The 21,011-nt window shown below is 36.5% G+C and overlaps 1 protein-coding gene across 3 annotated transcripts; it reads left to right on the top strand.

Moving 5' to 3' along the window:
• Positions 1 to 324: 324 nt before the first annotated feature.
• Positions 325 to 20,697, top strand: WDR47 (WD repeat domain 47). Of its 3 annotated transcripts, XM_009580194.1 has the most exons (15): positions 325 to 482; positions 2,056 to 2,139; positions 2,683 to 2,782; positions 3,523 to 3,528; positions 4,391 to 5,193; positions 7,769 to 7,895; positions 10,491 to 10,669; positions 10,773 to 11,030; positions 11,724 to 11,799; positions 13,045 to 13,202; positions 16,581 to 16,750; positions 17,658 to 17,828; positions 18,218 to 18,349; positions 19,126 to 19,344; positions 20,012 to 20,697. In XM_009580194.1, exons 1-15 carry the CDS (start codon positions 325 to 327, stop codon positions 20,152 to 20,154), a joined length of 2,784 nt encoding a protein of 927 aa, XP_009578489.1. In that variant the 3' UTR covers positions 20,155 to 20,697. The 3 variants fall into 3 exon arrangements, with proteins under 3 accessions (XP_009578489.1, XP_009578490.1, XP_009578491.1); XM_009580195.1 differs by lacking the exon at positions 3,523 to 3,528 and having other exon boundaries at positions 2,683 to 2,767; XM_009580196.1 differs by lacking the exon at positions 3,523 to 3,528 and having other exon boundaries at positions 2,683 to 2,767; positions 7,772 to 7,895.
• The last annotated feature ends 314 nt before the right edge of the window (positions 20,698 to 21,011 follow it).

The following is a 21,011-nucleotide window of genomic DNA, read 5'->3' on the forward strand; positions in this document are numbered from 1 at the left end:
ATTGCAGACTTGGTAAGCACAATATTTTTACACTGCAGGAGGATTGATTTCTTGGTAGATTTGCTTATCTGGGCCCCTATATATACATAGGACAGAAATAAAAAAGATGCAAATGCATTGTTAGGTCTTAACTGTGGCTTCATAATCGACCTCTTAAAATCAATTTCCTAATCTTGTCTATTTAATTTTTGTCATGCTTCAATATTCTCTCTTGTAAAACTGTATTTTTAGGTTTTTTAGTAGCCAACATTTGTTAACCACGCATAAAATAAGATACTGATCATAGCTAAAATTCTCTCTTCTTTTCCCTTTTAGGCTGCCATCATGACGGCTGAAGAAACAGTGAATGTGAAAGAAGCTGAAATAATTAAACTAATATTAGATTTTCTGAACTCAAGGAAACTTCATATCAGTATGCTGGCGCTTGAGAAAGAAAGTGGTGTCATTAATGGCCTCTTTTCAGATGACATGCTTTTTCTAAGGTAGGACTCCTTTCTCTGGTGCTTAAATACCACATATATGAAAACATACAGTTGGACTGTGATTCTGTGGGCAGCCCCATGCCACTAAACAGGAGGCCTTAGGCCCTCATCGTATTCTGCTTCTTCCTGATCCCAATTCTGTGGTCCAGCTTTGAAGTTAATGACCTCCTTCTGTGAGCCACTTGAACTAACTGACTAGGCATCATCAACATAGGTTTAGAATTAGATTTTTTTTGTTTGCTTGTTCATCCATTTTAACTTAGTTATTTTTCTGGCATGCTAATGAATTGAAGTGGGAAGGAGTTTTAACAAGTGCCAGTATCAGCGCAGGGTAAGTCAGGGAAAGCACATGAGCAGGAATAGGATAGGAGAGCAAGATCTTCTGTTGGCAGCAGTGATCTGTTATTATCTACTTACCATGTCACAGGGAACTGAATGTGTAGTTCACTGACTTCTAAACTAAATAAAATGTTTTGACAATATTCTAGTGCTAAGATCTAGGATGAGTGGAGTGGTTTCCAATGCTTTTCCCCCTAAATATTATCTGGATCTCTCTTAAAGTTAACAATATGAAAAGGGTCTCTGCTATCATCGAGGCATGAGAGTTGGTATGATTTACCATTCATGTTGTTGTCCTCAAAATTATTAAAAGGAGTCACTGTAGATGCACGCTAGTTTTTTTAGCATTGCTGTTTTCTATTTCATGCCAAAGGTACTTAATAACTTTGTAGAAGTATGAGAAAATAACTTATCTAGCTGTTCTTAAAACATTAAAAAATATATTTTATCACTGAACAAGATTTCTTACCTGGCTTCCCTTTTGTTTAAAATTATGGATATTGGGCTAAAATGAAAGAAGAATTAAAATATTAATCCTATTTGTTTGTTTCATTCTTAGCTTAGTTGGAGTATACATTTAACGAGAAACTCGCCCCTTCCTTGTAGATCTGGGCCTTTTATAGAGAACTCTCTGTGTGATATGAGAGCACGAAGAAATTAAACTAATCCACCTGTGCAGTCTAGCCCACTGGTCTTGGAGTTGGAGCTCTTGTGCTGGCATAGTTCCTGTCAAGCTGTTCCTCCTATGTTCTTAATATGGGAGTTGCGTGTTTTCCCCCCCTCCCCTTATAAAATAGGCCCAGCAGTATGTATACAATTAAAATTAACTCATTTTTAAGTTTTCTTTCATTCTTAAAGATGTATTCATTGAATCAATGTATTTATTTGTACTCTTTGAGTTTGTGGGGGTTTTTTTAAGTAAGAATTACAGGTAAAGCAGGAGACACAGGGCCATCTTGTCCTTTTTGATGTGCCTTTAAAAGTAATTAATATTTGTCTTTCTTGTATGCAGTTATTTTACAAAATATTGAGAAAGGACTTGGATTTTGCTCTTATTACTAGTCACATCAGACACTCATCCTGGCATCTGTGCAAAGCATTAACTTTTCAAAGCAGGCTGATCCCCTGTTGTATATTTAAATGACTGTTGTATTTTTAAAGGAGCTGCTTACTTAGAAAGAAAAAGGATATTCTTGTCCAGTGAAATTAAAGGAGTGACTCTTTCTTTTACTAGGCAATTGATTCTTGATGGTCAGTGGGATGAGGTTCTTCAATTTATTCAGCCTCTTGAATGTATGGAAAAATTCGACAAGAAAAGGTAAAATAGAATGTATGTCAGAGTTCAATTTTTTGAGTTGTGGAAAATACATGGATTTCTAAATATTGTGTATGAAAGCAGTAGTTCTAAGGGGTTTTTACCTTAGTTTTTGTTTTTTCTAACCTGTATATAGTCCCTAAAGTGTGTGCATGTGGTTTTTTTAACTTAAACTGTGAAAAATGTGTGCACACAATCTGTATGAGTTTTCATTTACCATACACTTTAGGAATATGGTGCATGTTTTTATTTTTGGCTGTTCTGTCATATTTCTATTTAAGAAATGAGTATGATTGCTATACTTTTTTTCTTATTAGCCTTCTAATATTTTAAATGTAATATTTCTGAAAGCAATAATTGAAAAAGACATTTCCTGTTAAAATGTAATTTTGTGGTTACCAATTTGTTAAAATTTTAGATCAGAGTTCCTTGTCATTGCAATTTCTATGCCTAACTCAAAAATTAATTATAAAATACTCTGCTTGTCTCTAAAAGAATGTTTAACTACTGGATCAAGATGTACAGTATTTCACTTATCACCTGCAGATTTCGTTACATTATAATGAAGCAGAAGTTCTTGGAAGCCTTGTGTGTAAACAATGCGATGTCAGCGGAAGATGAGCCTCAGCACGTAAGAATTGTCTCTGTTTTGGGAGTTTTTTTGTTGTCAAGAAGCCTCTTAAGATATGCTGATTAAAGGCAGAGCGGAAGCTCCCAGCACCAAATACACAAATTTTAGCTAATACCAAATGGTTTCATAAACAATGGAAAAAATAATTGCTATCCTTTGGAAATGAATGTGGCTCCCAGGCCTCAAATAGAATTGTGTATACAAGGGTTGCTTGAAACTCAGCAACATAGATCAGTGACCATATACTGTGTTTGTGGTCCTGATCCTGAGATTTACTTTATGCCGTTATGCTAAAGTACAGGGCTCTTTTTTTCAAAAGAGTTCTGAATCAAGCCTCAGAATCATGGAAATTTATTGTCATAATCGGGACCAGGTGAAAGATTCCAATTTGAATTAATCTTAAACTTAATTTCTGTTGCTTTTAGAGGGAAAGGACACAGTTGTTTCTTTGGAGGGAACAGAGGTGTTCACAAAGGACTGATTCAGTTAAATGTGCAAACAGCAGGAGTTGTGAACTTAGGTTTTCAGTATGGAAAGAGACATTAACTGCAGATTGTGAAATTAATTAGTTTTTCATTTATGTTGATAATACAGGAACACCAAATTTCTAACAAAAATGTTATGAAGTTAAAAATGAAGAATGCCAGTAGTTTTAAGACAATTGATTTCATTTTCCAAACTGAATTGATTTTAATTCTCTGTCCCATTACACATACATTGTACTGCAGGGTCTTCTCTTGACAGTGTAGAGAAAGCTGAAAGTAAGTCTTTATTTACAGTTGTAAAGGAAAGGTGTACTATTCCTCTAATTACTCAATCTGTATACTGTTACTAGATAGCAGTACAGAAGAAAAATATCAGATTTATGTCCTTTATTTTTCGTTTTGAATCTTACCAAATGTGTTGGCATGTTGTGGATGAAAGGCTGCTGTATTGAGCAGATGCTAGGTAACATAGGTAAGTGGGTTTTTGGTTTTTTTTTTTTAATCTTTGTAACTAAAAATACCAAGTTACATGTATTTAACATGGTTCTTGGCTTTTAGCTATCAACAAGCTTTGTACTAAAGCCCTCTATTCATTTGGAGGTCTTCTGAGAACTTTTTGAACTTTTTTTAACGTTTTTGATTGAAGAACAGAAAATCTCAATATGAAAGACAACTCAAAGTTGCAAATCATTGGAAACTAGAGAAATCTACAAGCCTTTTATAACTTAAGCCAATAGCTTTTCATGGATATAAAAAAGGGAAAAAACCTTCAGTTGGCTTTGAGAATGGAAGTAACCTGTGCTACAATAGAATTGGAGCTGTTTAGCTACAGATTTAAAATTTTAAGCCTGTAAAACCTGCAGTGATATGAAAAAGTTCCATAGATCTATAGAAAATGGGACTGGGGGCGATTTCAGGAAGTCAAAGCATCCAGAAATTTGGCTCTGTGGTAACTACATTTGCATCAGCAATTTCGAGCTCTATATTGTATACTGTTTTAATTAAAATATAAACAGTAACAGTAATAAAGGAATGATAGCGGAGAAATTCTGCTGCCGCCTGTTCTTCTTCAACTAACTGTTTTATTGTAGAAACATATGTACTACAAACTACTCTGTTAATGTTAATATTTCTGTAGCTGGAATTTACAATGCGAGAGGCTGTACAGTGCCTACATGCGTTGGAAGAATATTGTCCCTCGAAGGAAGACTATAGTAAACTCTGCTTGCTACTGACGCTGCCTCGCTTGACCAACCACGCGGAATTCAAGGACTGGAATCCCAGCACTGCACGGGTTCACTGCTTTGAAGAAGCCTGTGTCATGGTGGCAGAGTTTATTCCGGCTGATAGAAAACTGAGTGAGGCTGGCTTCAAAGCAAGTAACAATCGTTTATTTCAGCTTGTAATGAAGGGATTGCTTTATGAATGTTGTGTGGAATTCTGTCAGAGTAAAGCAACAGGAGAAGAAATCACTGAAAGTGAAGTATTGTTGGGCATTGATCTCTTGTGTGGTAATGGGTGTGATGACTTGGACCTTAGCTTATTATCGTGGCTGCAGAATCTGCCAGCTACTGTTTTTTCTTGTGCTTTTGAACAAAAGATGCTTAATATTCATGTTGATAAACTCCTCAAGCCTACAAAAGCTGCCTATGCTGATCTTTTGACACCTCTTATCAGCAAACTTTCTCCTTATCCATCATCCCCAATGAGACGACCTCAGTCAGCAGATGCTTACATGACCCGCTCCTTAAACCCTGCCTTAGATGGGCTGTCGTGTGGATTAACAAATCACGATAAGCGAGTCACAGACCTTGGGACCAAAACTTCTCCAATGTCGCACTCCTTTGCTAATTTCCATTACCCAGGAGTACAGAATCTCAGCCGAAGTCTCATGCTTGAGAATACTGAGTGTCACAGCATTTTTGAAGAGTCACCTGAGCGGTAAGTGCAACTGTAGCTTTATTTTTACCTTGGCTTATGTTGCACTTCATATTACTGGGTTCTTCCCTGCATTGTAACTTTGAACATAATTGTAACATAGAAACATAATTTGATTGCTTAAATGCTGTTGTAATTAAAACTCTGTATACAAGGTGTTTTCATTCTTACGCTTTTATGATAAAAGTAGATCTTCGTATTTGATCTTGAGCCTTATGGATTCAATCTGGACTTTCTTAAAGTTGAAATCCTAGTGCAGAGCACAAATATGCTCTGATTATGTAATAGAGTCTAGCAAAGATTTGTGTTCAGTATTACTGAATTCTTTCATTTCAGATAAATAAATGGAGATAGTGGAATAGCTGTAACTCTGTCTTCCTTCCCCATCCCATTCTGTCCTCAAGCGTCTGTAAATTTTGGTCCTGACACTGTAAATGATTAAGTACATTTCAAAAATTTACGTATAGAAATAGTCCCAATGAAGTCAGCGGAAATGACTATATGCCGTCATTGTAGCATTCTTCTGTCACTTAAATTATTACAATAGTAGTTCAGCTTAAGTATTTACTTAACATTTTCCAAACCAGATCTGTATAAGGTGGCTGAATGTATTATGGTTTTTATATTGGACTTGGAGATAGTTGGGTTGTGGTAGTGGTGAATGCTATTAATAACTTCTTTTAATGGAATGTAGGCTGCAAAACTGACTTCTCTCCTTCTTTGAGAACTAAAGCCTGTATCAAAACTTTGTGCTTTTTACCTTCTGAGAGAAAAGTCCTGGTAACAAGGAGAAATGGTACTTGTTAACTAAGAGTTTATCATCATGTTTTTGCTTGGCCTTTATTTTGATCAGTTCTGCCCCTTTCTAAGTGTTATATCCATGCCTCTCTAGAGAGCAGCTGCCAGCTTTTTTGGCCCTTAGAGAACCAGGTGGGTAACTAGCACTGCACTTGAGTGCACTGGCCAGCAGAGGACACTTTTAGAGCTGTGGTGTTCAGTCCTGGCTGCAGTTCGTGACATTGTCTATTAGTTTTGCCTTACAGCAATATTTTGTATCTTGTGTTAAGATAAAGAGCAGCTGTAACTAAACTCAATAAAAAGGTAATAAACACTATCATACTGATGTCAGTTCACCAATAATAATGGACATTTTTGCACTAATGTATGTCTTAAAACATTCCCTTAATGTTTATCTTGAAAGGAGCTATTTCATTTGATTCTAAATGATCCACTTTAAATCTTTGGTTTTACCGGCCTCTTCACAACTGGAGTTTTTGTGCATAGCCTAAGTCTTGTGGAAGTATCTCTTGAGTTCCATTTTTAAAAAGTGTACCTCCTAAAGATACTGATGAATTGTGAATCCTCTAATTTTACTCATCTGTATGCACAAACCTTAACATTTGTGCATCTAGCCCAGGGACCAATGTTAAAAATGATTCTCGAACATTTTTTGTTTCCTTTTTCAATTTTAGTGTACTAGAATAATTGTGCACAAATAGAGTTATCTTGTGGGCTAAACAAAGTGGTAAATCGCTGCAGTTTTTCTTTGTGTAGGCGTTCGCATGTGATTTTAAGTGAAGTTGATAGTTCTTAACATGTTTTTTCATTAATTAATACATCTCTTGAAGGTTAGAATTAGGTTAAGGGGCCAGACCCATAGTTTTCAAGAAGGCATAACATTTTTCAGAAAAAATCCAACTTCAGATTAAGTCTCCATCTTAAATGGCAATATTTGCAAGGGTGGAAGCTGGGAAGCTGAGCTTTATGTAAATCTGGCCCTTGCTTCCTCTTGCACGGCAGAAACATGGTATTTCTTTTATAAGTTGTATTCAGCAAGCAATTACTTGTCTTTTAGTCAGCTCAGTTACTTTTGTTATTACACCCAAAAAGTTCAAAATAGCTTCTTTAAGAGCTGTGCTCCAAGTCACTGAGTAAAGAGGACTTTGCAAGTTGACAAAACTGAAGATGGGAATCCAAGGCTTTTAATGTGTTCTGCATGCTTACTGAGTGCTAAAGCATTTTGGAAAGAGTTCCATGCAGAAATACTTACATGATGCAAGAATAGCAAAACTGATATAAACACTTTCCTATGTAGCACTTTCAGGAATGTTCAAGCTGATGGATGTTAAGTATAGTTTAAAATACAGATTGATAGTGGTAATGATACTCATATCTTAGAGAAGACATTAGTCACATAGTCTATCTGATACATTCCATACACATAATTGCTTTGAAAACAATTGAGTTGAATAGCTTGCTGGTTAAAGGGTATATAATTCAAGTGTAGGGGTAGAAAACAGGGAATTTGGATATTCCACGGTGGTAAGGCGTTTTGGAAAATGTGGGGACAAAGCACACTGTCTGTGCTTTTCGTTTGTTAGGAGTTTTGATTAGTGTAACCCATTGCAAGTGGCATTTTTTTCCTAAGCAATGCCTTCAGTTTTATGTGGCTTAAGTAGTCTGCATACTTGTGTTATCAGATTTTACTCTAGAATGTTATCTTTCTCTACTTACCAGGGGATCTTCTACTTTTAATTTCTCTCAATTAAGCTTCTCTTCTCTTCCATGTTGCTGCAAGAAGTGATACTCCCGTGGAGCCACAGCATCCCATCAGCAGTGAGACTTTGTGCCAGAGTTCAGTTCCAGAAAATGAACCAGTTAATGGAGCACAGAGTCAGGGATCAGCCAAACAAGAAAAAAATGAGGTAATGGTTGTTTGTTTAAAAATAATGAGGCCTTTTGAGCTGTGTTCTGATCACTTCATAATGATTTGCCTTTGTGTTGAGAACTTCATGCATGATAATGGATTGCTTTGAATCTTGTTTTTACTATAGTGAAAATACCATATTGCATCTTGTATACGAAACTACTCTATTTTTTTCCATTGTATAAAGTTCTGCTGTCATTTGAGTCTGTAATGCAGCTGATAAGTGTGCCTTCTCACATCAGCAGTGTTGCTAAACTGTTGTGTATATCTTAAAAAAAAAAAAAAAAAAAAAAAAAAGTTGCAGTACTCAAAGCCAGCAATGTTAGATTAAACAATGCTTAAGAATCCTCTTAGTGTTTTAGCAAGGAATCTGGCATGTAGCCTGCAATTTTTGGTGTTAACACTAAGTTTCATAGGTCATCTTCAATAATTTTGTCTAGGACACAGAGAAATTAAAATTGGATAACTCACTGGTAAATGTATCTTTGTTATTCAGGATCCAATAGCATAACCAGTTTTTTGATTCATCTGTGAAGGCTTGTGCCTTGACTATCCTTGTTTTCCTTTTTTCTCCTTAACAGCAATGTGGGGAAAGTGAAATAATAGTTCGGTACAAAACAATGAAAACAGTCTTAAATATCTGCCTCTTAATTCAGTAATGATGAATAACATCGAGTATGCGGTCTGTTTGCAGGCTCCAGTTTGATTTTCTTAAGTAAACTTTGTCTTGGCTTATGACATCTATATGGTACTGAAAACCAGTCTAGTCTTGACAGGGCTATATTCTCGTAGACTCTGGATACTTGAGGCAACAGGGCCTGCTGGAGGATTAACAAAGTCCTCCAGACTCAAGGACTTCACTCCCCTCAAGGACTTCGCTGAGTAACTTCTCTGCTGCAACGTTGTATGTGCACATTGGGAAGTAGGGGAGGGAGGAAAGAGCTTAGCTAGACGTGTGACAGAGCAGGCTTCAAAAGGCAAAAAAAAGGGACGCAGAATTTATAGGAGAGAATGAAGACAGGAGATGCTGTGCTGTAGGTGAAGATGTTGGCCAGACTATTATACACAAGTAGAAGAGAATGTAGTACCCAATTCAATTTCACCTTCTTTTGTTTTCCACATTGTAGTGGTATATGTGTCTACCTGTGCAAGTAAGAAATTCATTTAAGTTTCTTTTCATAGCTTTATTTTTGCATTGTTCTTGGAGGGGTTGTGTTAGAAGCTGGAGTTTATAGAATAGAGCATCGGAGCAACATATTTTAGGTTTAGGTGTTGGATTCTGCATCATTATTACACCAACTAAAGGATCAAAGGATTGAATCCAATTGCAACAAAAAAGTATCAGTCGTGGAAAGAAGTGTAGACAAGAATATGCCTGTTGCTTAGAAGGATTATAACCCAGTGAGTGGGGAACAATTCACCTATTTGAAATATAGAGAATGCTTTTCAGACTTCTGAAGGTAACTTCAGAGTTTCTAAATTGCACGTATTCATCTCAGGTGGAGAACTTTTTACAAATGCAACAGAGCTAGGAAATCCATTATAAATCAAAAAATTATTGTGTCAGAGAACACAGAATTATAATGCAAGTGTTTTTATTTAGAAGAAATGTGAAAGCTCCTAGTTATGAAGAAGGATCCTCTGCATGAATTGTCTGAACTAATGCAAAAGTTATCAGGATGTCCTTATACAACTTAGAATTACTAGATGACAAAGATGTCACTTTCAAAAACAAACGAACAAAAATCTACCAGGTTTCTTTTACCACTTTTTTTTTCTCTATTAGTTTGGTAAATGTGCAGTTAAGGTTTTTTTCAGTGTTGATATTTTGGCCTTGGACTAAAGCTCTTTTGGTTTCCTGTGGGGTTTTTTGTTTGTTCATTTTTAACTTGTTCTCAACTGTTTTATGATGGTATCATTTGGAACTAGTGGCACAGAGAGAAAGTGAGGATCAGGGAATGCAGAAGGCAGGGAGTCCTGAGGAGCTGGCAATGTGGGAAGCTAAAGATAGTACGTAAAAGGGAAGAGACTATGAGAAAGGAAGCTTAAGTATTTGTGCTTGGTCCAGAATGGACCAGTAAGGAATTTTAAAGTTAGAACAAGGTACCAATTTCAACAGTAAGATGTAACACTTAGATAGACCACTTAAAGGTTGGCTACTGGAAGAGGTAAATCTGCTTTGCAGACTGACAGCACAGAAGTGTCAACATGGCAGAAAATACTAAATTAGTAGTGAAAATATGAGTTGGAATTTGGAATGTAGCTTACATTGTTTTCTGATTTTTATTTTCAGTTTCCAATCACCTATTTGTTTTGATGTTAAGTAATACTTTCGAAGTTTTGTAGGAAAGAGGAGTCTTTTTCTGAATTAGAGCAGAACTACTTCAACAGTGAGTAGTACAGGCTGGCAGCAATTTCCTTTTTTAATATGTAAATTGTATCTGGTTTTAGGGGAGAATGAAAGCATTGTTCCTCAGAGGAGAATCTGCTGACCTTTTGATGCTTGTATAATAACGAACTGGAGAGTGAATATTTAGGTTAAATACCACAATTTACTATTTAATTTTCATTAGTAATTCTCACTTCTTTTAAGCTTCGTGATTCAACAGAGCAGTTTCAGGAATATTACAGACAAAGACTACGTTACCAGCAGCACTTAGAACAGAAAGAGCAACAACGACAGTTGTACCAGCAAATGTTGTTGGAAGGAGGCGTAAATCAAGAAGATGGAGCTGATCAGCAACAGAATCTTACTGAACAGTTTCTTAACAGGTTGGGGGGTTTTGTTGCTTCTCCCTCCACCCACTCCTGTCCCTCCTCAAGTTCTTATAATAACCTGTTTTGGTGGTCTTTTTTTCTTGTCATTTGTTATTAGATCTATCCAGAAGCTAGGAGAATTAAATATAGGTATGGACAGTCTTGGAAATGATGTACAAACACTTAGCCAGCAATGTAATGGGAGCAAAGGGAATGCATCTACCAATCCAGCAAGTAACTTTACATCACCACCTTCAGATGCTAGTCAGAGGATAACAACTGATAGCCAAAATGTTAATACAAGCACTCCTCGAAAGCGTGGATCAGCTAATCAGATACCCTTTCCTGAAGAGTCACCTGTACAGGGGAATCAAACGTAAGTTATGTGAGACTGTTCAGGACTAGAAATGTCCTTCTGTTAGCACTGTGGGAGTAGGTGTTCGTATTTATTTTTAGTTATCAGATGAATTTGTCATTGGATAGGGTTATTTAGCTCATGATCAGTGTTTTCTATATATTTTTATAGGGATTATAAAATCCTTTTTTTTTTTGACAGCACACAAGAAATAGTGGTTACTTGTTATGGTTTACACTTTATGCTTACTTTTAATTTTGGACTTTTAATTCCATCTTATATGTATAGTTCTTGTTTATGTTGTGTTCTAAGTTTCTGAAAGGTTTTTTATTAAATACGAAGTAGGTGGAGAGAGAGGCAGGGCAGAGTAGGAATTAAATTTCTTCTCTTAACTAAAGATAGTGCTGAGCTGAAAGCAACCACTATTTTTCCACGTGTGTGTGTATGTATGTACATGTATACATATGTATGTTATGGAATGAAAACAAGTATTTTTAACTTGTATTCACTTTTTCAACGCCTGGAGTTGCTGCAAAAACAACCACCTCATGATAAAGAATCAGACACGCGTAACACTTGTCCACATAAATTAGTCAGTTCTGAGTATGACTGAAACTGTAACTTTAGTCCAAAAAATACTTACAAACAAATCTGTCCCTGCTCTTGTTTTTTCTATCTTGTTGTGAATTTAAACTTTTCACCAAATCAAAACAGTGTATCAGAACATGCTGTCACTCAGCCACAGTTGGAAGATTCTTCAGGGAATTTAACTAGGACAAGAGGCGATGAGGTGAGTTTTCTTTATTGTCCTTTACAATTTATGTTTTCCCAAGATTCAATATTTAATCCTGAGTATGTGACTTCCTCTCATTGTTAATAGATATTTAGAATGATTTTTGGTTGATGCAGTACCTACAGAATCACAGAACCATTGAGATTGGAAGGGACCTCTGGAGACTGAGTCCAAACTCATGCTTAAAGAAGGGTCAACAAGAGCAGGCTGCTCAGGGCTTGGCCCAGTTGGGTTTTGAGTATCTCCAAGAATGGAGACTCCACAACCTCTGTGGACAACCTGTTCCCATGTCTGACCACCCTCATAGTTTTTTTTTAAAAAAAAAAGCTTAAATGGAATTTCCTATATTTCAGTTTGTGTCCATTGTCTCTTGTCCTTTCACTGGGTACCAGTGATAAGAGTTTCACTCAATCTTCTTCACTCCTCCTGTCAGGTGTTCATATACACTGATGAGATTTACACACACACACACACCCCCCCCTGAAAAGCCTTCTGATCTCCAGGCCAAACAGTTCCAGCTCTCTCAGCGGCTCCCTTGTACAACAGAGGTTTCAATGGGATGTCTTTTACAGCCATTGTTTCGTGTTCTCCAGGTTGAGACTTTGATTGTTGGACTCCTGTCACTATGGTCCGACTTTAGAGAAATAACTTTGCAATAAGTACATTCCAAAGTTTCTGCATCAGATAAATAAAAATCAGAATTTTAGAAAGGTGGTGATGAAGTAATCTGGAGGATGATGTAATAAAGTTTAGCATAATTTAATGATAACTTTGTGTTATCTACAGGGTGAAAAGTTGATTCTTATGTTTAGTATTATATTTGTTTTATAAACTGTGTTTATGAATTGGACTGTTTTCAGAAAAATGCAGCTTTGTTCCCCTTGCAAGTTTCACACAGATCAAATGTGTTTACACAGAAATAAACTGTAATATCATGCTTTTAAGATGGGCTGTTTAGAAGAACAAAAGCTGTTGGAAGCCTGGAGGGAGAATGAGAAATGTGAATCTAGTGTTAGCTGTAAGAGTGAGTTGAAGAGAAGAACTTTTTGAAGTATGCCATTCCTTGATCTGGAGTAGACATTGTTTTAGAAATCTGTAATTTGAATAGTTTAGCCTGGTGCTGCTAGTTATTAATACTTTGGTACAACAGTTCTACGTTATTCAGCAGAACAGTCACATCCACTTTTAAATGTCTGGTTTTATGCTGAAGAACTTAATTTTGACTGTTATCCTTCTACACAGGATGATAAATCAAAAAAGCAGTTCATTTGCATTAATACTCTAGAAGACACACAAGCTGTCAGAGCTGTAGCCTTTCATCCCAGTGGGAGTTTATATGCTGTTGGCTCTAACTCTAAAACTTTGAGAGTTTGTGCCTATCCAGAAGTAATTGACCCAAGGTAAGAAAGCTTGTTATAATCATTTCTTTTTCTGTAGCATAGCACTTCTTTCTCCTGTAGCTACTGATATTTGTACATTTCATACTTTTATTTTGTTGTCATAAATAGTGCAATACTTTCCCTAGAAACCTGAACTGCCAAACAAAAATAAGATGATCTGCTGAAGAATTTGTATATTTGCGGGCTACTTTTTTGCTCTCTTCCATTACTGGCAAGATGTATTGCCACAATACCACACCTTTTCCTTATAGAAGTGTTATTTTTGCTTCAGCAGGTGAGCTTTTCTGTGTTTACTGTGGTGGCTTCTGGTTTTGATATTCCAGCTGTAAAAGTGGGAGAAAGCATGTGTCAGTTCCCAAGCCAGCAGAAGTTGGGCTTTGTGAGGTGCAGTTTCTGGCAGGACAGACTTAACAGAGAAAGCAGTATCATCTTCAACTTTTACAGCAAAATTTGCCAGAGCATGTCTATGACCCATTGTTACTATAAACATTGTTTTCCTGATACTTCAGTTCCTTGACAGGAAAAGCACTGTTTGTGGTTTACTGTGCACCTACTCTTTTCTGTTTTCTTTTCACTCTTTTTTTTTTTTTTTTTTTTTTAATAGGAGGGGGAGAAATATTTTTTCACCTAGAAATAAGTATTGCCATCTCAATAACCATCTCCTTGTCTCTGCTCTAGTTACATTATTTTCCTGGAGTAGGGGGGAAGTGCAGGCATCTAAAATGTCAGAATTTCAGAAGGAGCTACAGGTATGCACAGTGACTTTATCTGGGACACCTTCCCAGTTTAGGACTCATGTTCAGCCTTCCAAAGTGTTCAAAAAGTAATCTGATTTTTTTTATTTCTTTTCGTCCTTAAATATCATCAGTAAGGTAGCCCTTGAAGTTTAATTCCAAAATATTTGGAATACATTTGCAATATATGAAACAAACAAACAAACAAAAAACCCCACAAAAAAACAACAACAAACCTACTTGATTTCTCTGATCGCCAATGCAAGCCGACTTGCTGGGCTTGAAGCCCAGATAACCTCCTCTTGATTGGTAAACAGTGCAAAACATTCTCAGTGGAATGAACGCCTCCTTATTGACTAACTCTGCTCCCACACAACTTATTCTAACCATTGGGAAAGGTTAGATGGACTCTGCAGCCTTAGGCTCTAGTTACAGTGCGTGATCTGATGTGACAAGTGACATAGTGCATCTGGCTATGAAAGGAATACTGAGATTTCCTCAATTCTGAACTTGTTCTTCTTCCTCTTGTGTTCTTTCACTATGCTTACAGTCTGCCAAAAACATTTCATCATGGGATTTACAAGTCAGCAGAGAGATTACATTATCTTAAAGATACTCATATTGTAACAACCTGAGTCTAGACACACATTCAAAATTTTTTGTATTTTTCAAAAACCTATAATTGTGTAGCGTATCTGGTAAATAGCAGTTGTTTAATAGTTCATTAAAGTTTTGTTGGGATTTTTTTAAGTTCTCAAAATTGTGTTTCAAACTGATGTATGATTCAGGACAGGTTGGTTTTGGGTTTTTTGATTGTTGGTGGGGTTTTTTTTCCTTTCTCTAAAGGTGTAATAGTAGTGTGCTTTTTTTCACATGTTTGAGATTAAACACTGATAGATACACATTACAATTCTGCAGATGTTGCTCAAATAATCACAGTGCTTCCACACAGCTGATTGGCAGCATGTGGTCTCAGTGCTGGGCAGGTGCTCCCATGTCCTGACAAAGTCAGTGATTCTCAGCTGCTGCCTCCACCTCTTAACAAATGTTGTGAATCCAAACTCTGTGTGTGATATAAGGCATTAGGCTATTTAGGAAGCTCTGTAGTGTGTGTTGAATGGTGATTCTGATTTAGGCTAATCTGTCATGGATTTCCTCTCTGGCAACAAAATAAAATTAGCTTCCACATAGATTTATTTTAGGATTCTTTACTAAAGCCATGTTTATCTCAAAAGTTTTTAACAGACTTAGATGTTCTGTTTTTTACCTCTACCTCTTTTGTTGAAGTATTTATAGTATGGTTTCTGAATTTTTCAATAGCAATGTAATTTGTTGAATTTCTGTTGTTGATGTTGATGTTACTGGAATGAATGTTCATGGATACAGCATTATCTTAAGCACTTGACTACTTCCTGCTATGGAAACAAAGAAACAACATTGTAGGAGATTAATTGATTTAAATAGAGGAAATGTACATCAATAGGACTGTTCCTTTTATTTCAGACATATGTAAAGCTGATCTGGTTTTGGAAATAAGAATGTATGGTATGTTTAGATGCTGTGAAGATTCCTGCATTAACATATAATGGTGAATGTGTCTTTCTTGCACAGACTGCTGTATTAGCTTTTCTAGTAGATGAGCGAAGCTTTGAGAGTCACCATATTCAACAAATTGTATCCAGTGCACAGTTCATAATGATGAACATGTATGAGTTTTTTTCTTTTCTTATGTTTTTTTGTTATTTATTTAATGGCCAAAGAAGGGACAGTACCTGACTGCAGCATTTTTCTATGTCTTCCCAGGTAGGGTTAACACAGAAGCATTTTTCTTGATCCTTTAATCACTTTAAGTGCTTAATTAGTCCCACTCATTCTGACAGCAAGGATGGCATAGGCAACAACTTTTTGGATAAAACAGCAGGCCTCAATTTTTATTGTTGTGGTACTACTAGGCACAACAGCAGCCCCAAACACAAGTATATGGAGCCCAGTCATATAACTGGGCTGTCATACCAAACACATCCCTGCTTAGGGGAAACTGGAAGAGAAACACCTTCCTGCATACATACACAGAGGTTACACAGGCTTCTGCTTTCTTCTTTCAGGAATCTCGATTTTCCAACCTGCAGCCTGATAGTTTAGTCCCAGACCCAGCCTTTAGCCATGCCAGCTGCACTGGGTGCTGCCATAGGTAGTGTGTCCCTTAGAGGTTTCTTAGCCTACTGTTGCTTAATTGAACTCAAGCACATTCAAAAGTGGCCACAGGATCAAGAAGTTGAAGTATGAAGGATGTAGAGAAAAATCCCACCAATTTAGGATTCTGGGGATAAGGTTTCATTGTATGTAGCTAGTAATTACTAATTTTATCTGTATCAACCCTTTCTAGATGAAGGGATTGTGTAAGTTCTTTTTGCATGTCCAGTCACAAATACAATGGGAAGATGAGGAAAAAATGAAAAAAATGGGATGGAGAAGATGCTTTTGTTTTATCTTAGATCACATGTGTATATTTCAATGCAAACAGTCATACATATTTTATGTTATCTAAATAAGAGAAAAACAGTATTTTCATTTTAGAATACATTGTTTTCCTTACAAATAAAAGGAGATTGGATATTTTTCCTTTTTTTTTTTTTTTTTCCAGTGCTTATAATGCTCCTAAACAACCTGTAGTTCGCTTCAAAAGGAACAAGCATCATAAAGGATCAATCTACTGTGTAGCCTGGAGTCCCTGTGGACAGCTGTTAGCTACTGGTTCTAATGATAAATATGTGAAAGTACTGCCTTTTAATGCAGAAACTTGTAATGCAACAGGTAGTGTTTGTGTGTATTTAGTTTAAAGAACTTATTTTCAATTATTTGTCCAATATTTGGCAAAACCATTCAAATTACATTGATTATGTAGTTAATAGGGTTTGTTATTTTTATTCTAATACTTTGATTAACTTTTCCCTTTCACCATCACTGTAGTCTCTGTCCAGCAAAGAGCCAGGGGTTGGGAGTTATCTTTTGGATTTTGTTTGGTTTGGTTTTTTGTTTGTTTGCATTTTGGTTTTGTTTTGCAAGACTCTCTGGTATTGTGCTGTCTTCTGGTAGACTTTTTTCTGGTAAAACAATCAGATGTTCTTACCCTACTCTAGTTCCTGACTGTCAGTAGGAACTTATTTCCACTTCCAGTTCCCCTTTTCCTTGCCTAGTTCTGTCATATTCTCCCCCATCTTAAAAGTCAAAGGCTTCTCTCCCAGCAAATACTATTTTCCATGCCTAACCCTCCTAATCAGTACACTGAATATGGGTCTTATCTCCTCTGGTTTGAACTTAGGCTGTCTTGTCCTATGTGGTTCAGTGTTCTGAATGATCCCTCCTGGCAGAGAAAGCCTTTTTAGTTTACCATAGTTTACAAAAAGAAATAAATGTACTCTATAAACCTTGGCTGGAATTGGCTGTGGAGGTGGTCCATGTACCTTTTGCAAAGCTTTAGAACTGTAGGAAGCTCAAGCAACACTCAATAAAAACAAGATTCTTAGAGATTTTGTTTGAACTCTAGTAACTGAAATGGAGTATTCTATGGAAAGTGCAAAAAAATGTTTATACTTGGTAGTATACCCACCCTTGCCTAAAATATTCTGCATTATCACTGTAGCTGCTTTAAAGATTGCAGCACTAACAGTGAGAAGCAAAGTATGCCTTATTTTGTTCCTTGATTTTTAAATTATTTTAGGACCAGATTTGGAGTTCAGCATGCACGATGGGACAATCAGAGACCTTGCTTTTATGGAAGGCCCAGAAAGTGGTGGTGCTATTTTAATAAGTGCTGGAGCAGGGGACTGTAATATTTACACAACAGATTGTCAGCGAGGACAAGGCCTGCATGCTCTAAGTGGTCACACTGGTATGTATGTTACTGCTTCTCTCTTGCACTTTTTAAGTCTGTATTATATTCTAATAAACTTGTTGGGTTTTTTTTTTAAATGTCTCTGTGGTTTTCTTTCTATCAAGATGGTTTTTTTTTTTCCTCTCCAAATAGCTCTGGAGGTATTGGGGGAGGGGGGGCTGTTTTTAAATACATTGGCTGTTAAGTTAATGGAGAGAGTGCATGCTTCATTCCAGACAAGATATAAAGCTGGGTATTGCCTTACACTGTTGGCATTTTAGGTCATGCAGCCTGCAGGTTTTCCATAGGATGTTAAATCTGTGAATGTGAAAATATAATCAGAACTGTAATATTTCATTATTTGATTAATAATATTTAATCAAATAAAGAAGTCTTCTTGTTCACAGGTCATATTTTAGCACTTTATACATGGAGTGGCTGGATGATTGCATCTGGATCCCAAGACAAGACTGTAAGATTCTGGGATCTGAGAGTGCCAAGCTGTGTTCGTGTTGTGGGAACAACGTTTCACGGAACAGGTAACGCTTGCTATCATGCTTCTGATCATTCTTGCATAAAAATATATTTTAAAGATGTCTAAGTAATATAGAGTGAATGCAAGGGGGTTTTGCATCACAGAATGGAGGCTTGGCTTTAAAAGAAAGAAGTTGTGAGAATATCTTTACCTGTGTGTTTTGGTTTGGTTTTTTGTTTGTGTTTTTTTTTTTTAAAAGTAACATTTCCTTTCAAAAGTTGGCTAGTTTTTTGCCTTGTGACTTTCAAACAGACCGCTTCCAAGTACACTAAAATAAAACAAGACACAGATAACTGTTGCGGAATCAAAGGAAGGCGTGGGAAGGAGCAGCCATTTTTGCAAGTTGTCAACATACTCTACAGAAATCTGCAAAAGGATTCTTAAGAACCATTTGGGTTCGGATTTGTTTCTTGAAACATTGGGGGGGGGTGGGGCAATAAATTAGAATTAGGGTGGGAGGGAATTCCTTGCATTGTTCTACATTATTTCATAAAGACTGACTTTCTTTCCTGTGATGAAACAGATACGTTTTCTTATGCAGCTTTAACAGTGGCTTTCCTACCATTCCAGCGTGACCTATGGCTTCAGAGTTTTAAGTGCTAGAACATAAACATTTTCTTATTTTAAGATAGCAGTAGCTAGGTATGTTCACCTTAAATCTAAGGGCTAGCATTTGGTATTCTTACACAATGTATATTCTTATTTAGAAAAAAAGTTGGCTATTTGCACAAATATACATAAATATAATGTGTGTTCGCTTTTTTTCAATTTCTCCTGTAGGAAGTGCTGTAGCCTCAGTAGCTGTTGATCCTAGTGGTCGTCTCCTGGCTACAGGACAAGAGGACTCTAGCTGTATGTTGTACGATATTCGAGGAGGACGAATGGTGCAGAGCTATCATCCTCATTCCAGTGATGTTCGTTCTGTTCGCTTCTCTCCAGGGGCACACTACTTGCTCACAGGATCGTATGATATGAAAATAAAGGTGACAGACTTGCAAGGTAACGTACTATAAAGGATACTAGGTTAATTTTCAATTTGATTTAATATGGAAGTTGTAAGAGAACTTGGTTCAAAGATCAGGTTTTAGTTTAAAAGGGGAAAAAATAGTAGAGCTTTGAAGGTTTTGAAATGTATATAAATGTGATTGTGTCTGTTCACAATTGGCTAGTTGTGTTGCTAAGAATGTAGGCTATGAACTATATCTTGCTTTTGGGAGGGGGTCTGATTGTGATAAAAGAACTAATTAACACTGTTGCCTGACGAAATGGCCATTGCTTTCAGGCAGTAGTCATAAAATTGACCCTTTAGAAAAAAGAAAAGTATAATAACGTTGCTTTTTTTTACTGGGAAGAGTTAAGAATAGGGAAGATATCGGGTATACCTAATCAACTTGGACCGTTAAATTTTAATCACATTGTTTAAAAACTGTGAATACTTGTATTTTAAAGTTGTACTGTGTCCAGTAATGCCTAAAAACCAAAACACTGGGGCCTTGGGGGGGGGGGGGTCAAGCATGCTTCATAAGGTTAAATACATATGTAAGCTTTATTAAACAAACACAAAAAAAAAAAAACCCAAAAACACCAAAAAACCTACCCCAAAAAAACCAAAGACCTGGGATATAAATTCATGAGTTGACTAATGATTTCTGTTCCTCTGCCGTAGGGGACCTCACAAAGCAGCTTCCTCTTATGGTGGTAGGAGAGCACAAGGACAAAGTTATTCAGTGCAGATGGCATACACAGGATCTTTCCTTCTTGTCATCTTCTGCAGACAGAACTGTAACCCTTTGGACCTACAATGGCTAGAGTGCAAACAAAGGCAACCTATGCAGCTAAAGCACAGAGACCTGAGACTACAGAACTGTAAAAACAAAGTAATAATAATTAGGCATTGAGGGAGCAGCAGTTGAGCAGGAGAGTGTCTTATCAAGAGGAGGGGCACTTGTCAGATTTTTCTGGTTTCTAGGAGGTCTTGGTGTTTTTAGTATATTCTTTTGCAGTGCTTTCAGTCTTCCATGTGAACTCATGCTGCTGTGACCTATTGTAGTCTTGTTGCCAAAGTCTATGAGGAGAACTCTTATGTTGTCGATGTGCACTCGAAGTAACATGAATGATGTGTTTACAGTTTGGTATTAATTGCATTCCTTGGTCTTTGCCTCAATAAGAATTTTATATACAAACTTAAGTTGAACAACACTTTCATCAAGTCTGTATGTAATTATTTCCACACACACACACATAAAAGATAAATTACTTTCACTGTTTTTTCAGATTTATTATATTCATCACTTCTCAACAAGAGGTCAAACTTTATAACATCTCCACAATTTCAACTTTTTTAGTAATAAATTCTGAACTTTAAAGGTGACTAGGCAGTAACCACATCTTGATTATGGTCCATTATATAGTGTGGGTTTTTTCTTTTTTTTCATCTAAACTGGGGGAAATGTTGCTCTTTTTACTATGTGACATTGTTTTGAACAAGCTAACATGTTGGAGGGGAAAAAAGTAAAATATTGATTTTTTTTCTTTTTTTTCCTTCTGTAGAAACATACAATATTTTACTTTTTGAATGCAACAGAATACCTCTGTGTATAATGTACTGTAGAAAAGAGTGGATTGGCAGCAGTTGTCACAGTGAGCTTAATGGCTATCAGTTTTTC

The sequence above is a fragment of the Fulmarus glacialis genome, unplaced genomic scaffold (genome assembly GCF_000690835.1).
Source record: "Fulmarus glacialis isolate BGI_N327 unplaced genomic scaffold, ASM69083v1 scaffold17396, whole genome shotgun sequence".
NCBI lineage: Eukaryota > Metazoa > Chordata > Aves > Procellariiformes > Procellariidae > Fulmarus > Fulmarus glacialis.

Excerpts from the sequence above, each read along its gene's own strand:
- WDR47 (XM_009580194.1), top strand. The coding sequence starts at position 325 with ATGACGGCTGAAGAAACAGTGAATGTGAAAGAAGCTGAAATAATTAAA. Across the intron at positions 7,896-10,490 it reads CCAAACAAGAAAAAAATGAG|CTTCGTGATTCAACAGAGCA; the intron begins GTAATGGTTGTT and ends ACTTCTTTTAAG. Across the intron at positions 18,350-19,125 it reads AACAACGTTTCACGGAACAG|GAAGTGCTGTAGCCTCAGTA; the intron begins GTAACGCTTGCT and ends TTTCTCCTGTAG.